This window comes from Lineus longissimus, chromosome 3, assembly GCF_910592395.1.
Source record: "Lineus longissimus chromosome 3, tnLinLong1.2, whole genome shotgun sequence".
NCBI lineage: Eukaryota > Metazoa > Nemertea > Pilidiophora > Heteronemertea > Lineidae > Lineus > Lineus longissimus.
Genome location: NC_088310.1, coordinates 26,742,143 through 26,759,762, shown reverse-complemented (window position 1 = coordinate 26,759,762; position 17,620 = coordinate 26,742,143). Strand labels below are relative to the sequence as shown.

Genomic DNA, 17,620 nt, shown 5'->3' with positions numbered 1-17,620 from the left:
TAGTCGTGATACAATTTAAACCGGCAATATATAATGCTCTGTCAGACAATATGAGTAATTTTCATATTAAGGCCGCATATGACAGGAAGAATTGACGCGACATGACAACATAGGAAAACCTATGAGATGACCCCCTCAAAAATACGCAATGATTCCTCACAGGCCACCTTACATTTCCCGCTCTATAAATAGCCCTAATAAGCGTCACTGGAAACGGAGCCAACATGGTCATTTGCAGGTAGGTCAGGCTTGTTCTTCCTGATTTCTTGCCCAGCTGAACCAAGTCATGCTTCAAAAAGATGTCATATGTTCGGTAACACACCATACATTCAAAGCATGGTATTTCTCAGATAAAAACTGCAAAGATTTGCTATAGATAACCGTGGAAGTCACATATTTATTCAGCCTTAGACTAGAGGCCTACACCACTGCACTCGCACTGACTGTACAGTAGTGCACATGCTAGTTGCTGTTTTAGATGAATACATTGTATTTAGTAGTGTTGTAAGATTCAGTTCAGTTATAGCTTGCCAAAGGCCTTGCTCTTCAACTAGTCATGGTAGGCTATGGTGTGGTTCTCACATGGTTGGGGCGTTGAATTTTGCCTCTGAAAGTCAAAAGTGAAAGAAGGGGGGCACTGAATAGGCCCTCGGCTCGGGGAGACAGAACACCTGACTTATTACCTTCCTTCGTCAGGTTGATAGAATTAAGCTGACAGGTCAAATATACTTCCCTGAGTATGAGCACAGCTATGTCCAAAGATTTATAGGAGACCCATTTTGGAGACATTCAAGCCTTAAGTAATGGTATTGGAAAATGTGAAATTAAATTTTAGAGGCCCCAGGGGATAAAGGCCATTGGGTGTAAATGAAAGAAGATGTGTGAAAGCAAGGCCTTTTTTGGGGCACTGACTGCCAAGGCAGCAGTGACTTTGGTTAAATTTGTGACGAACTGATAAAATTCTGGTTCCGACGGACACTCTTGATTTGAAGCTCTTTCTCTACATGTCCACATCATGGTTTATTTACTTTGGATAAGGGTATTAGTGATTGGTAATAATACTATGTACATGTGTATTGTTGAGGATTGTGATTTAAACCATGGTCAAACACAAGCAATTCTGGTCAACCCTTTTATCAAACTTCTGTATTTGCAATGTAAATGTCACTAGAAGGGCCTCATTGGATTTATGCCAGGTACACGTTCTAGGCCTGTGCAGCCAAACTTAGCTTGTTGAGAGATGTGCATACAAATATAGTTCTGAGCCTTATTTCCAAATTTTGTCTAATATAAATAAAATAGTGCAAACAGATATTTTCCACGCATTGCCTACTCAGGATGACAACATCTGGGGGCATACTGTGACATCATCGCTCTTCAGCACAACATCATATCACTTCCAACACGAAAAGAGCTTTACGTCCAGTTGCAGTGACATTATATCAATCAGCGGTCTCTCCAGCACAACAAGGATGAATTTCTGAAAGATCCAAAATCATTACATGTCCAATACCATCCTTAAATTGCAGGCTGTTTCCTTGATCCGATGGCAAAGAAAATGATCCAATGATGTGAACTATTCAGTAGGAAGAGCAAGATATGAAGCCCACCAGCAAATCGATGATCGGGACAGTACAGTTGTGCCGAGAAACCCTCACACATCTGGAGGCAAAAGACATCTGTTCATCGTTAAGGTCGCATAATTTACGGATACTTTCGCTGCGGGAATGTGATGTCCAAGATGAAGACTTTCACCAGTTGATGCGGGGTGTCTCACGATGCAAATCATTGCTTCAGTTGAACTTGAATGTTGGAGTTGTGACCACTCCAGATAGAGTTGCAATGTTGGCTAAAGCCTTGAATAAGAATCGGTCTGTGACGGCCCTTTTGTAAGTACATGTATCCAGGTGAATGAAACTAAAAGCTCTTGATGTTGAAGAAGATTTGTACATTTACGTTTGCCTCATTATTCTGGCAGACATAAAATGATTCAGTTTGCACATGCAATAAAAAATAACCCCATCTCCCTTAAAGGAGGTTCTAAAAAGACATGAATTCTTGTATCCAGGATATTTGAACACAATGTACTAATTACTGGGAAAAATAGATGATAGTTTTCAACTGACAACTCTTCCACACACAGAAGTGATTGTTGCAGCAGTAAAAAGGCATTTTGTGTCTCGTTTCAGTCTACATGGTTCACCCCTTGGGGATGAGAATATGGCAGTGTTAATGAAGGCCCTAGCTGCCCACCCAAGCATGATATCTCTCGACTTGGGCGACTGCGAACTAGGGGACTATGGCCTTGAGATGATCTGTGATCTCCTTCCACCAGATGGTGCTAAATCAGGTACTGCTAAGCCCCTTTAAGAGTACATATTTTCACAAGAGTGGGTAAATTGCAACTATTGTAAATGAGATTTACTGAAGAAGATAACGCCTTGATAAAATAAGGCCTTATTGTCGCTAACGCTGATTAGGCAACTGGGCCCTGATGACTTCCACTTGAGTTAAGATCAGGTAAAAACTTAAGTTGTAAGGGTATTGCAGGCAGGCTCAGTCATGCAGTGATGTTTGTCCTTGCAAGAAATTGCAGTGATTAAAGCAACCTCTCTGATTTCAGGTTTGAAGGAACTGAGCCTAAGTGGTAACCCTAGTATCACATCAAGAGGATGGGCGAAGTTATTTATTGCCATGTCGGCAAGCAGCTCCATGAAGGCCATGTACCTCGACTACAATAGTCTCGGTAACTATGGTGCTGGGTGTTTGGCTGTCGCGCTGGCATCGTGTAAAACAGTGGAGATAGTAGACTTGGAGTGCACTGGGATAACTGAACATGGAGCTCAGGTACTTGAGAGATTGTTGATCCTATTTTCACTTTGAATTCCTGACACCTAGGAGGAATCTTCTTGTTGCTGGTCGTATATTTTTATGATGCGTTCATTTCAAAAGCCAGGGAGAAGACTACTTGGATTCAGTGACAACATCATTTTCAACCAAAGTCGATTGCATTCAGTGACTCGATAATTTCATAATCATGTGAATGTTTTTGATTTCAGATAATTCTTCACCTGATTCAGAACTTTCCAAACCGGCTGAATAATGTGAATCTAACGGGCAACAAAATAAAAGCGAGGACCTTAGATAAGATAACGCGTTGTCTGATTGGTGGTTCTCCAGGTGATAAAGGGGATTCACCAGACTCGACTGGTAGGATGTCTGAATCAGACCAGGGGGAGCCACCTGTGACCCGGGAACAGGATGAGCTCAAGTCAGATGCGATATCGCTTTTGGTTGATGCGTTGAATCAGGAAGATGGGTCGCGGAAGACAGTGCCTATGGCACAGAAGCAAGAACAAGAAGGTAAGAATGGGGATGGGTCAGTCTCGGTAGAACCTGGGGATGAGGATGAAGATGGGGATGAGATTGAAGCTGAACGCGCAAATGTGAACTGTTCAGCGCCGCAGGATTTGGATGAGAGTGATGAGAGTGGAATGTCGTCTGCTGCAGGGACTGATGATGAGACTGACACTGATGCAACATTCATTGTACACGAAGCTGAAGAAATACAGATGACAAACTCAGGACATTTGGAAGATACTGCATCCGAGTTTTATACGGAGTTGGAGAAAAAAGCTAAGGAACAAGATTCTGAAGAAGATGATGTTGACGAGGGGAGTGGTGACCTGCTGAGAGAAGTGCCGGTGCCACAGCAATATGATGTCATTAGGACACAGATTATTGTAAACAGGGGATCTAATGGTAGTTACTGTATGATGCATCATTAGTGTAAAGGTTGGTTTCCACTGGGGGGGGGGAAACCACAGGTAAATGCGGGGGGGGGAACCACACAGTTTTCCCAGGCGTTGAATTAAATTTCACTGTATGATATTGTATCTTGGGTAAACTGATCCCGAATGTAACTGATCACAAAGGCTGTGTAGTGATGGAAACCATGATGGTTTGCCGCTGTCGTGGAATCATCTTTTAATGCTGGGTATTCGTGTTCACTCATCCTCATTTGCCGTTTTCTCAATCGGCTTCAGTTGGAATTAATCAAAACCTACATTTAGAATTTTCACAATGTTATAAACTGGGAGGGAAATGTTAGAATGTGATTAGCATGTACATGTGGTAGTCTATTGTCTATTGCTGAGCAGGTCGTCCCTGATAATATCCTTTGGAATTTGGATTAACACATCAATGAATACTTAACATTTCAATGAATATAATTATCATATCAATTGGGAAGGTTGTCGTGCAATCTTGGTATCACTTGTGCTTAATGACTTCATTTGTTTGCACTGGGGTAAAAGAGGACATTGGCCTGAAAACTATTAGTGAGGTGAATTGGTACAGTTAAAGCCCCAGTACAATTATAGCACTTATGATAGTGTTGAAAAGAGCTGAATGCATACTGAGACTATAATTGTCCTGCTGCTGTAACTTTATCACCTTGGCTTACATAAACTTTTTTATATTGATGATATTAGTGCAGATTACATAACTGCAAAATCATAATTTTTGCCACCAAAATGGCTTCAGGTCGTCTGCCATCACTTGACTGATATTTGGACAGACCGGAGGCACCTTGACCTCGACAAAACTTTTGCTTCAAACCAAAACGAAAACAAACAAACTGTGCAATAGGAGATTCAAGTATAGTAGAAGAGGTTTCTTGCCCACAATTGTAACATTGCCATAGGAATAAATTAGTATTTTACTTCTGGGGAAGCCCCCTCGTTTAGAAACAATGAGAGTGCTCACTTTTGACCAATTAGATTTCTCATTGGAGGTGACAATACAGTTTCTTTATGTCACTGACGCTGTTCGCAACTGATCTCGCCATAGGTCATTCAGGGTTAAACATAGAAAAGTTGATTGGTTTTGGTGGATCCCATACATATTCATGTCTTTGGTTTAATTCATAATGAATGAATAAGTTTTTGATGAATAACATTAGGCCACACACATTTAAAACCTTGGATAGGGTAACCGGAAAAACGCCGACCGACCGTCCGACCGACCGACCTACTGACCTACCGACCTACCGTCATATACAGTATCCCTTTCGCTTTTCTATAGCACATGTATCTGTGTAGCGCCCAGCGCAATGGACGTGATGGATTCCGACATGTCTGACAGCAGCATCTCCAGTCAATTATGTCGGAATCCATCACGTGAATTGCGCTGGGCACTACACAGATACATGTGCTATAGAAAAGCAAAAGGGATACTGTATATGACGGTAGGTCAGTCGGTCGGTCAGTCGTTGTTTTCCGGTTACCCTTGGATAGTGAGTGAGGAGGCACATTTTTCTCTGTCAGAGAAGGGAAAAATATGTTATGAACACCTCACAAAACATTGTTAACCATATCGTGAACAATACCATGTAAGTACATTTAACATCAAATTTCCATATCATGACCTAATCTTGGTGTCTAGGTTACCCCACAGATGATTAGTAGCCATCTGTTGTTATGTGATAAATGTAACTCGAACAAAACAAGGCTTTTTCTACCTGTTTTCCATATTGGGAAAATAGGTTTGTAGTTTGGTAGGTGGGCCTACTATTCAAGGTGTTATATTAGTGTGGCCTTAATCAACTGGAACTAGATATTAGATTCCTGGTAGACTAGACGGTAGCTGACAGCTGATAGGAGGGGGAGAGGTAGACGTAAGCTCTTCAGTGTTGGAAATTGAATTGGGTGGGGGGGGGGGGGGGCACTGAGCATGTGCTGTAAATGACATTAAACTTTTTTAAAAGCGATCAGGCTACCTTTCCTTACATCTAGTAGAAGAAATCTGAAATATAAGGCCATTCTGTTGGTTTTAAGTTCTTTTGTTTACAATATAAAACTCTGTCACTTCGTTTTTCTTCTATTCTGAGTGTCAATTTCCTGTAATGTTTTGTTCTAAAATCTTTTGTTATCAGCTGAAGCTATGGTGCAGTTGGTGAGGCAGATTTCTCGAGGTGAGTTCGGAGAAACCAGCTAACACCTCCATGTCCTGTGTTACGTTACAGCTAACCTTCTGAAAAATTGCCCTTCAAAATTGGTATTTTGGACTTTTAGGTTATTCTAGAATATGATTTTGGAGCCAGTCATTGACCTTATGTCATAAATGATACCTCTCAGGAGGTCTATATTGTTTAAAGTCTGTGTAACAATACTTATTAGACAACAAAGACCAACAGTGAGGTATCAATTTCTATTCCAAAAGGGTTTATTGTTAACACTTTCAGCGCCATCCGACGTAATTTTACGTCTTGCAGGTTCACACGGTTGAGCCATCCGACGTAATATTACGTCGCATTTTTAAATTTCCCCCTTTGTCTTCGAGGCGACTAGCAGCGCAGTATAGGGAAAACAATTTAACTATACAGCGCTTGAGGTGATGGTATGATGTTCAGCCAATGTGCTATTTATAGCCAAGATCGTCTGCATTCGAATAGGCGCAATGGCGGGTCGAAGATTGATGACGGGGGCAGATGTAGCCGAGAGTATGCCAAAAGTACGCTAAATATGGATTGGCGCTGAAAGTGTTAACATTTGCGTCAAATATAAACCAGGTGGTCACCAAGGGGTCAAAACAACTCTCAACATATGTTCCATTACAAACTGTTTAGGCCTTTTAAAATTTCAAATAAGCTTTCAGTGCAGATAGTGACACCTGCTGTCATATCGCTGTGTCTAGCTGAAAAACTAATGTATGATAAACATAATATATTCTACTGCTGAAGGACATTTACATGTACAGTGTGGTGCTGTTTAACCATCAGATCTTTATACTGCTGACCATTAAAAGGAGAAATCACTCCCAATTCTTCAGAAGGTCTGCTATAATTATCTCGGTTGTCTATGTTACGTTTGCATGAAACTTTGCCTTCATATAACCAAGACTGCTGACCTTCTTATGCTGATGTAGTTCAAATGTGTTATGTTCTTCTTACACTGTCTTACTGTCTTATGGTAATTTTTCATTCATCTCCGTAATAATGGTGAGGCCATGGCCATTTGGGTATAGTCTGTTCGCAAATGTTTGAAACCAAACCACTAGTTCACGCTCCAGAGCCCAAAACAATGCAGACAAAGCATTTACTCTCATTCACTGCGATAGATCTGCTCTGTCTAACAACTTATTTCTGTCACTCTATGTGTAAATTACAATTAAAAAGTGTTGTCGCTGTTAAAATCCTGATAACTTTCTAACCAGTTCTACATCATAATGTATGTTTGTCATGTCCAAGGTTTGGGAATGTCGAGTCATGTATGGTCTGCTGAGGTTTGCATCATGAGGCCCTCCGACCAATTTCCTTTTAAGTCTCGATTTCTGATTATTTTCTAAGATTTTAATAATGTTTCGGTACATGTATAAAGATTCATGTTGTGATATTTGATATCTATGATTTGTAATATTTCAGGTGAGTTGGAATGAGTCGTAGCAGCCTATTCAAACCTTGTAAATCGAAACACACATGCTATGTATAATTAGACAATTTACTGCAGATCTGATGTTATGTGATAATTGAAGGATTTCATGCGGCAGCTGCTTCTTCAGTATTGTTCCAGTTGAGTTTGCTGTTTAACTGAGAATGAATATGTCCATATAGTGAATAGAATTCAATTTCTCACATGTTTAAATTCCTTTTAATGTGAATAACAGTTGTTTCCGGGAGGTGTAGTAGATCTGTGTGATAGTCAGATGTGTACGGTAGATCTGTGTGATAGTCAGATGTAGTACGGTAGATCTGTGTGATAGTCAGATGTAGTACGGTAGATCTGTGTGATAGTCAGATGTAGTACGGTAGATCTGTGTTATAGTCAGAGATGTAGTACGATAGATCTGTGTTGTAGCCAATCCAAACAAAATGGTACCAAGTAACTTCATTTTGCCAAAAAAGCTGGTTACTGGGTTCTTGCATGAACTCCTTTAGTTGTCGCGAGTGTCCTCAAATATTTGTCTCTGTTAGGGTAGTTTCTACAAGATGTTTGGTGTTATCATGTTGATAAAGACCAAAGTCTCATATTTAGTTCTTTTTATACACTGTGTTGTATTTCTCAGTCTTTCTGTAGAAAAGTTGCATAATGCTGTACGATATCCCAAAACCTACACCAGCTGTCAACTATAAGCAGCAATCTCTTTTTCATTTTGTCAGATTTTATTTTTACTGCTATAAGAAGTAGGTGGAGGTATGCATTTGCACAATGTAGCCAAGAACATTTTATTTGTTTTAGTTTTTGTAGTTTATTTTTCTGAACATGTTATCCCATGTTGTCATATTGGTAGAATAGTAATTTATTTGCTGAATCACTTGTGGATGATTCAGACAAAATAACTGTGATAATGTTAAATTGTGATCTTTACAAGTTAAATAAAATCTATTCTGCTTGATCAATTCCCTTGTTTGTTTTCATTAGCCTGAGAGTTGGTTCTGTCAGCAGTTCGTAGGACGAGGTACTTATGAGTAATCCCCTTGGTCCAGGGAGATCATTTAGATTGTGACCAGCCATCATTTCTTTGGCCTGGCAAATCATTATCCTTGATATAACCCCTTTGCCTCCTTGGCAAGTTTGACCAATGGCAAAAAATTTCCTCACACTTCTTTGCCTGGTTGGTTGGAAAGTTCTCAAGAACTGTCCAAGCTAAGATCACCAAATTTGGACAGTCTGTAGTCAAGGTCACCAGTGCCAACCAATACAGTCCTTTGAACATGCCTGGACAAGGATTTTTTCCATGGTAAGTGTAGATAACCTGATAGGTCCTTCAAGGACAATGAAGTGAGATAGGTTTGGCCTTTCTGACAACATTGGACAAAAACCATCCCCAGGCCAGGACCTTGGTCCTGATAAGGTTGTGATGAGAAACCATGATGTCTGGGTGTAACAGCGTCCTCAATCCTTATAAGGTTGCGACAAGCATCTATGTTGTCAGGGTGTATCTGTCCTCGATCCTCATAAGGTTATGACGAGAATCAATATTGTCAGGTTGTGACAGTGTCTCTGCAGCTGGTCCTCATAAGGCTGTGACGAGCATCTATGTTGTCAGGGTGTATCTGTCCTCGATCCTCATAAGGTTATGACGAGAATCAATATTGTCAGGTTGTGACAGTGTCCCTGGTCCTCATAAGGCTGTGACGAGCATCTATGTTGTCAGGGTGTATCTGTCCTCGATCCTCGTAAGGTTATGACAGGAAATCAATATTGTCAGGTTGTAACAGTGTCCTTGGTCCTCATAAGGCTGTGACGAGCATCTATGTTGTCTTGGTATATCAGTTTCCTTTGTCCTGATTAGGTTGTGACTAGCATCGATCTGTACGTATTGCCTGGCTGTATCAGTGTCCTTTTCGGTCCCGATAATATATGGAACGCCTGTGAGAAGCAGTGATTCTGATTAGGTTTTGACTAGCATCCAGATTAGGTTGTTACAAGCACCAGTATTCCCTCGTTGAAGCAGCGTCAATGGTCCTGATTAGATTGTGACCAGCATATCTACGGCATTGGTGTTGCAGTGTCCTTGGTCCTGACAGAGTCCTTCAAATAAAGACTCTGGTCCTGATTAGATCGTGATTAGCATTGCTTGGTGGGTGAATCAATGAGAAAGTGACCTGACGTCATAGACGTTGCCGAGGAACAGAATCCTCATGACGTTGCCAACGTCTGCAAAGTGTGAAGTGGAGTTCCTCGTGGCTACAAACTCTACCAAGTCCTCTTAGATTGAGATTAATGAAGTTAAGCTCATGCGTGTGATCTTCCTGGCCGTGCTCATCCCATCCATCCTGCAGTGGCCGGGCCCCGTCAATGAAGAAGATGAAATGATGGTGCTATCACAAGAGACAGTGCCTGGTGCCAAGGTCATGTTGGTATTACCTCTTGTTGAATTGGATCAACATACCGAAGTAAACCAGGATAACGTCTTATCGACATATTTACGTGTCTTCTTCGTCTTCTGTGCCTGGACCATATTGGTTTCCAGCATACCGCTGGTGCTACTTCTGCTGAAGACACTCACGAATTTTGATCATATTCGTGGTAAGTCGTCATTAAATGGATTGGCGGGTTACTGTCAGAGCGCTATAGAAAGAGCTTAAATGTCCACTTCCATCATTGCCCTTCGAAAAGGATGGGTGTACGTGTATGTTCCCTACAGGTCATATATTGAAAGTCGAGAAGGAGACTCTGTATATATAGGGCCTAATTACTTCTCATCATGACTTATCTATTCTATGTCCTGATGACGGACATCAGCTGTGTGTATTTCAGCAGTCGTCCAGTCGTCCATGCCTGCTGGTCGTCATCCAATGCAGGCCATTTCTTTAGGCCGAAGGAAAGACATGGATGCACTACTGAGCGGATGCGACCTTTGTGGGTTCCCATTGCGAATACCGACAGAACATCTGTCTTTTCATGATTGTTAATTACATTGCAGATGGACTGGACGAAAATAGACAGTTGGCTCAGTTGCATTGATTGTTACGAGTGTCCCCTGATGATTGATGACGTTCTGAAAAAAACTATTTACGTCATTATGGATGTTTACGCATTCCTATTAGCTTGTCATTAGAAACCTGATGCGGGTAACCAACCCGGCAACTAATAACTTGATCTGCTAAATGGTTAGTTCAATTATTCCAATTAGACCAGGATTTTCAAGCAACGGGCCTTTGCGTAGGCTTCTGGATACAACGCACGTATGAAACCAAAGATCCTAAGACAGATTCTGACTGAACTAACGTTACTTTTCAGAGCTAACCAACCGTTTCGCTGTAATTTGCAAAAGGCAGGCGAAATTCCCCATCCTTAACCCAACCGCAACATGCCTCATTGTGGAAGCGAAGGCTCATGAAGGACAACTTCAACATACGACAGGGACCCAGCAGACAACACTGAGCGAGACTGAGCAGACGACCGGGCCAAAGCTGAGGGAACTGTCTGCCGAAGACAGGGTAGAGCTCGATGTCGCACTGAGTTATTTAGAGTTCCTCATAGCAGATTGTCCATGCGAGATTGTTGGCTTGGATTACAGTTCAGAATCAGACGAACAGGGTGAATATCCTGATTGCAAAGTTTGTGAAAAAGACAGAAAAATTACTAAAAAAACTGATCCGAACTTTGACCTTGGAGATATTCCAAATGCACCAAGAGGGGTCAATTTGAACAATGGTATAAACGGATTCATTGCTGGTGCGGCAAAACCTAAAAAGAACGCCGACTTGGTTGAACACTACGAAAGCTGTCGTGGGTCTACAACCACGTGTAGCCAAGAGGGAGGTAACCGTCCTTGCGGAGAGGTCAGAGGAAAGACCCCCTCCGAAGTGTCTTCAACTGACCATAACCGGCGTTGTCACCAATATGCCATTTCTCAATTACGAAACGACAAAGACATTTATAACGTCTTTGACACAAACTTGGTATTTTCTGAAGAGGACGCCCATGACATTTACAATGAAATATTTTGTTGAAATTGATTCCTCTTCTTTTGCTTAGGCTGCAGCTCCACTACCTGGTTGTACGAGGATGTGTGCAAAGATTGAGGTGTGGTTCGATCATAGACTCATCCTTCTCGTTTCTCACGTGATATCGCACGTGTATGGATGAGCGCGAACAGTCAAGTTCTCGGCTTATAGCAGAGTACTTTGCTCCAGCAGGCCGACTTAAAGCTCCTATTTTCCGTTTCTGATCTTCGTCGTCCATGTCTTGACTGTTCGCGCTCATCCATACACGTGCTGCGTCGCTAACAGCAATAACAAAAATACGGTACGCGAGCGCCATCTGTTGTCTTCGTGTTGTATGATGTCTCCGCGTCGTGTCGACATCTTCGTGAATTGTGTTGATGTCTTCGTGTCGTGTTGATGTCCTTATTTTGACAAGTTTGAAAGATACGATCTCATGTAGGTCTTAAGCATGGTGCATGGATGTCCTTGTTTTTAAAGATACAATGTCTTCGTTTCACTTTTCAACATCTTTGTTTTAGTACATAATGTCTTCGTTTTACTAAATAAGACATAACGTCTTCGTTATGGTCTGTCCTTGTCAAGTTTTCGTCTGCTCGTCCTTTTTTGTGGTAATAACCGCCCATAGACGTCAACGTCTGATGGATACATTGTAAGATGAAACTGTGGATCGAGTGAGACCACAGACGCATGTTCAAACGATAGATGGCAATGTTGTCGGCCTCGCTCATGCCGATCCACCGTCGTTGTGCGTATATCCATCCTTGAAAGACTGAAGGAGTGACATTCACTGCCGACTTTCGGCATGGCCTTGCTATGCCTGGGACTGTCCTCAAGAAGTCTCGTCATGGTCCGATTGGACATGTAGTCTACCTCGGTTTGTTTGGGTCATGGTCGTTGTGCACCATCGTCGTTCTGTCCGCCCCATATAGACTCCCGGGGCAGTCCATCATCCTATTCATCCGGAGTGTATCCACCTTACAGACGTACCATAGTGAACATGGTAAATTCCGATTTTACCATCGTGAATCTGAGATCTTTTTCGTAAGGGTCATCTTCATCCAAACCAATTCACAGGCTTAACGTTGCCCTCTTTTAAGGCAACAAAATAATGAAAGCAGATGCAAAGACAGAATACTAAAGACAGAAAACAATGTACAGGACACAACTTTTTTATTCATAAAACATAGACTCTTGACTAAATATAGATGCTTGACTAAATAAAACAGGTGCTTTAGATCTTGCAATATGCCTTTGTCATACATGTACAACCTAACAATATGGAACAGTACAATAATAGATGGAGTTGGGCTGGTTGAGGAGCGACAAGTGGTCATCGGAGTGAGTAGGGAGATGACAGGTGGCGATGCAGTCCATACCTGTTCGAACAGGCCACCATTCCTCTTCTACACTGCTTTGCAGTCTTTGGTAAACTTTGATGAGGTCTTCAGTTGGTGGCTGACTTCTTTCTAGATTTTCTGAAGACAGAAAATAGAATTCAATACAGTACAGTGGAACCTCCCTTAGCGCACACCTCTCTAAAGGACACTAGTTTTGGTCCCAAATCGGTAGTTTCTATTCAATTTGACCTCTCTAATCAGGACACCTCTCTATTAAGGACAGCACTTGCCAGTCACGAAGGTGTCCTTAATAGAGGTTCTACTGTATTTGGGCATTTACATGATTGTGGGGGAGCAATGGACAAGGATGTAACGTGACAAGATCGAAGAGCAAGACCATGTACAGCTTGAATCTACATGACACACTATGGACTAGTGGCTCAGATTCTCAAGTAGAGGTCAAGTGGTCCCTGGTTCGAATCCTACAGTCGGTGACAGACTCAGGCAGGTCTCTTTGACACATGCCTCATTACCCAGATGTACACTTGTAAATGGGTTCTGGTGCTGGGCAAATGGACCAAATGGGACAGCATTTTTACTTACTTTTTGTTACTAACAGGATTGTGAGCATATAGTGAGCTCACACAACTGTTTGACAGTCCTGGCTGCTCCACCGTGCTGACAACATGATGAGAGAGATGAGACAGTCACAGCCAGGCCAAATCAGTCTTGGCTGCTCTGCAAAGTTGTCAACATGGAGAGAGAGATGAGGCAGTCACAACCAGGCCGAATCTAGGGCAATATTAAGCAAACAGTAATGGAAAAAAGTGCAAATTAAGACGAGCGTAAATGTATTTCTTGAACAAGTGTAAAGAATAAAGAAACTTGGTTCAATGTATTTAGCCTCTTGTTTTCCTCTCCTGCCATGCCTGCAGACTGTAGTTCAGCCCATGTTGCCAAGCTGTGAAATTTGCTGCACCACCAGATCATTTGGTCTCAGTCACAGCCTAAGACACACTTCTGTCTCAACCTAGGACAAACTCACCCATGCCCTGCTGCGAAATGACCATTCTGTCTCAGTCACAGCATTGGTCCAGAACGTATATCAGACAAAGACCCACTTCTGTCACAACATTGGACTAACTCGCTCCGTGATGCCTGGCTCGGACCTTTGGGTCACTACCTGACTATTCTGTCTCAGTCACAGTCTGGGACGAGGACATGTATTGGACAAAGACACACTTCTGTCACAACATTGGACTAACTCGCTCCGTGATGCCTGGCTCGGACCTTTGGGTCACTACCTGACTATTCTGTCTCAGTCACAGTCTGGGACGAGGACATGTATTGGACAAAGACACACTTCTGTCACAACATTGGACTAACTCGCTCCGTGATGCCTGGCTCGGACCTTTGGGTCACTACCTGACTATTCTGTCTCAGTCACAGTCTGGGACGAGGACATGTATTGGACAAAGACACACTTCTGTCACAACATTGGACTAACTCGCTCCGTGATGCCTGGCTCGGACCTTTGGGTCACTACCTGACTATTCTGTCTCAGTCACAGTCTGGGACGAGGACATGTATTGGTCAAAGACACACTTCTGTCACAACCTCGGACTAACTCGCTCCGTGATGCCTAGCTCGGACCTTTGGTGCACTACCTGACCATTCTGTCTCAGTCACAGTCTGGGCCAGGACATGTATTGGAGTTGTCTCAATTGAGAAGTGTACTTTGATCGATGAGTTACTCTGTCTTGATACAACTTTATATTTTATGTGATGTTCAGGAGGTCAATATAGAAGAAAATTGTAAAAGATTATTCTTGCCTTTGCTTTTCTGCGTTGTCTTCAGTTGTAAGAGTTCTGTCAGGGGAAGGAGGTTGTGACAACTTCACAACCGATTACACAACCAAAGTGTCATGGTCTTTCTGAGGACAAGGAGCACACAGAGGCAGAATTAGCTCTGTGGCAGTCACAACCAGGGAGGAGACCTTACAAATTGTATCTTGCTTCATCATTTGCGGCCAGATATCGCTGGATGCTTTTCTGCACAAGGAAGTCGTTATACATGACAACTGGAGACCGACTTACCAACGGCCAGCTCGTGTTAGCATCTCCCGGATCTTGGTCTTTCCAACGTCCGCACATATATTGTTCTCTGTCGTTATCAGAAGACCTGCCTAATACCCTCCCAGATAGCAAGATTTATGGGCCCCATATGGCTAATAGTGTGGGCAGCCATATGGGTGGGCAGCCATATGGGTACCCATGTGGGCAATTAATGTGGGTCCCAAGTGGGTAAGTGTGGGTCCCACTTTTGCCCACCCAGACCCCATGTGGAATATGCACCCGGGTTTTCGGATGGGGACCATGTGGGCAAACTGGACCTATGTAGGTTTTACATGGATTTCCTTTTGGGTTCATTGAATGGCATATTCTTATAAAATAATTTTCATATGATGTAGTGCTTCTGAATAAAAATCCCCTAACTGCGCCAGTTTCTACCAGCAACCCCTGGGTGATATGAGTTGGCCACTAATTACCTCTCTGCAAGGGGTAAAATATGAGGAGTGAGCATTGATATCTTCATTGGCAAACCACGGCTAGCAACTTGGAAAAAGATTTAGGATCTGATGTTTCTGTGATGTTTTATTCCCATGGTTTGCATTCTGAAACACTTGAAATCATTTTGAGTCTAGTAACCAGAATCAGTCAACTAACTTACTCTTCCTTTGCACTTGTTTGGTTGATATAACCCTAATCTTTATTTTCATTATTTGATTTTGAACAAACGGTAATGCAATAAATACAACATCACATTTATGCTCATAATGAATTCATAGGAAAACACATAGATATCGTAATTACCCAAATAATTAAAAAGAAGAGCAATGAAAGTGACTAAAATTGCAGTTTAGTAACCAAAACAAACCGGAAATTCAAAAAACACTAACCATTTTTTCATTTTCACGCAGACATAACAAAAGACTAGCAAAACTAAAGCCCGGAATAAATACCTAATCGTGTCATTCATCGATAAGAACGCGACGGATGATAGCGCAATAGGTGCCATTCCAACAGCAAAGGGTTAGGCGGTTTCGTTCGTGGGGTCAAGGTCATCAAAGTAGCAAGTAAAATGGCGAGTTACGACGGGCATGCTTCGAAGCGGCAAAGAACTGATGCTGATGGCCATGGCGTGCAGTCTGGGATGATGGTATGTCATAGGAATTGTACCTCAGATATGTCGGATTGATGCCTGCAAAGTGATTTTTTATCGCTGCTTATTTCGTGGTGATATTTGCCGATTTGTAACGCACTGCCCCCTCTCCTCGTGCAGACCACCAGTCCATGTGTGTGGATGTACACAAAGCGTATATCACGATGTGCAAAACGATAACATTGTGGCTAGCTACACTTGTTGTCACAAGCTGACATCTCTGAGGGCTAGGTAATATGATTGTTTATTTTCAGGTAGTGTTGTTCAAGGTGGAATGTAGCTCTAGGCCTATTTCTCTAGCTCCTCACAGTCACAGGTTTTGTTTACTTTTAAAGTCTTTTATTTTTCGTGTTTTATGATGACGTTCTTTAAGACTTTATAGGCCGTTCTTTATATGCCTATGGAGTATGGTCGTCCAGGACAATTTTTTTCGGGACTATTGGTGAAAAACGCACCAATCTCCCATTCATTTCATTCAGATCGGAAATATTGTAATAAATGGTCTTTGTTGCAATGCAAACGATCAGTCACAATTACCAGCCAACAATAGCTGTCTCTGTTGACACCATTGACAATTTAATAGTGAGCAACTATACCAATCACAATCACCAAACTTTTTGTCCCTTTCAAGTAACTGCATTTAAGTCTCCAGGGCTGAGTTGTTCAAAACAATGTTAGGTTTAACTGAAATGTTAAGTCTTAAGGTGAACATTTTAATGGGTTTAACTGAAAAAGATAACGTCCTTAAGGATACTTAACATAACTGTTGGGGATAACGTGACTTTTGTGCTTTTGAACAACCAGGCCCATGTCGGATGTCCCTAATTTCTGTGTACAACTTCTATGGGTCCTGCTGTAATGCTGTATGCAGAACACAAGCCAATAATGTTCAGGTTGCACACTCAATTGGTCAGCAGCTTCGGGGAATGTGTGCACTGTTGTTCTGTAGGATTGGTTTGATCAACATCATTAGACATCTGGTGAACTAAATGGTGCAGTTTATGGGTATATTGTTGCCGTCAATAGTGTGATTTCTTTGGCTCTGGTGTACTGTTCTTGCTTGGTCTTGATTGGCCTGTTAAAGCTATCAAAGGTGGACGCAGCTGAAGAAACTATCCAGGTGTTATGAGATGATGAAGTACATGTAGTACACATGAAGTGACAGTTATTGCAAACAATTGAGCACTTCAGGTCAAGTCCATGGCTGAGAAAAGCACCTAAAGACCTAGGACTTTTGTCCCTGTGACTAGTACCCTCCCTCATTTGTCATTGGTGCCCTCAGTGTCAACATTTCATGTGGAGAAAGGAATATTTGGCTTGATTGATTAGTTCTGCAATATTTCTTCTGCACTTCATCTTGACAAATTTATTGGCTCTTCCTAGTATTACACAGGCCTTTGTACACATCGTTCCAAAAATTTCTTCCAATCAAATTGTGTGTGTGTCTTTCAGAAACGATCTATTCCAATTTACTGCTATGAGAGGGTGGAGATTTTTAACTATCATGTTCATGTATTGAAAAAATGTTCCTCTATAATTATCTGGCCATTGATTGGCTTAAGGAATTGAACCCGAGGCGGAGGACCTTGGTTGAGTTACCAAGAC

The 17,620-nt window shown here is 42.0% G+C and overlaps 2 protein-coding genes across 8 annotated transcripts in view; both read left to right on the top strand.

Moving 5' to 3' along the window:
* The first annotated feature begins 207 nt into the window (after positions 1-207).
* Positions 208-5,025, top strand: LOC135484452 (leucine-rich repeat-containing protein 73-like). Its single transcript, XM_064765934.1, has 5 exons — positions 208-238; positions 1,530-1,889; positions 2,190-2,350; positions 2,624-2,847; positions 3,060-5,025. The coding sequence occupies exons 2-5, from the start codon at positions 1,600-1,602 to the stop codon at positions 3,786-3,788; spliced, it is 1,404 nt and encodes a 467-aa protein (XP_064622004.1). The 5' UTR covers positions 208-238; positions 1,530-1,599; the 3' UTR covers positions 3,789-5,025.
* Positions 5,026-15,926: 10,901 nt separating this feature from the next.
* The window catches only part of LOC135484450 (heterogeneous nuclear ribonucleoprotein L-like), a 73,556-nt gene continuing 71,862 nt past the window's right edge, over positions 15,927-17,620 (top strand). For 6 of the 7 annotated variants that reach the window (XM_064765925.1, XM_064765929.1, XM_064765928.1 and 3 more), the window contains exon 1: positions 15,927-16,012. In XM_064765925.1, the coding sequence (XP_064621995.1) occupies positions 15,935-16,012 (78 nt within the window). In that variant the 5' untranslated portion in view covers positions 15,927-15,934. Of the gene's footprint in view, positions 16,013-16,151; positions 16,247-17,620 lie in introns of those variants that run through there. The other variant, XM_064765931.1, reaches the window with a different exon arrangement.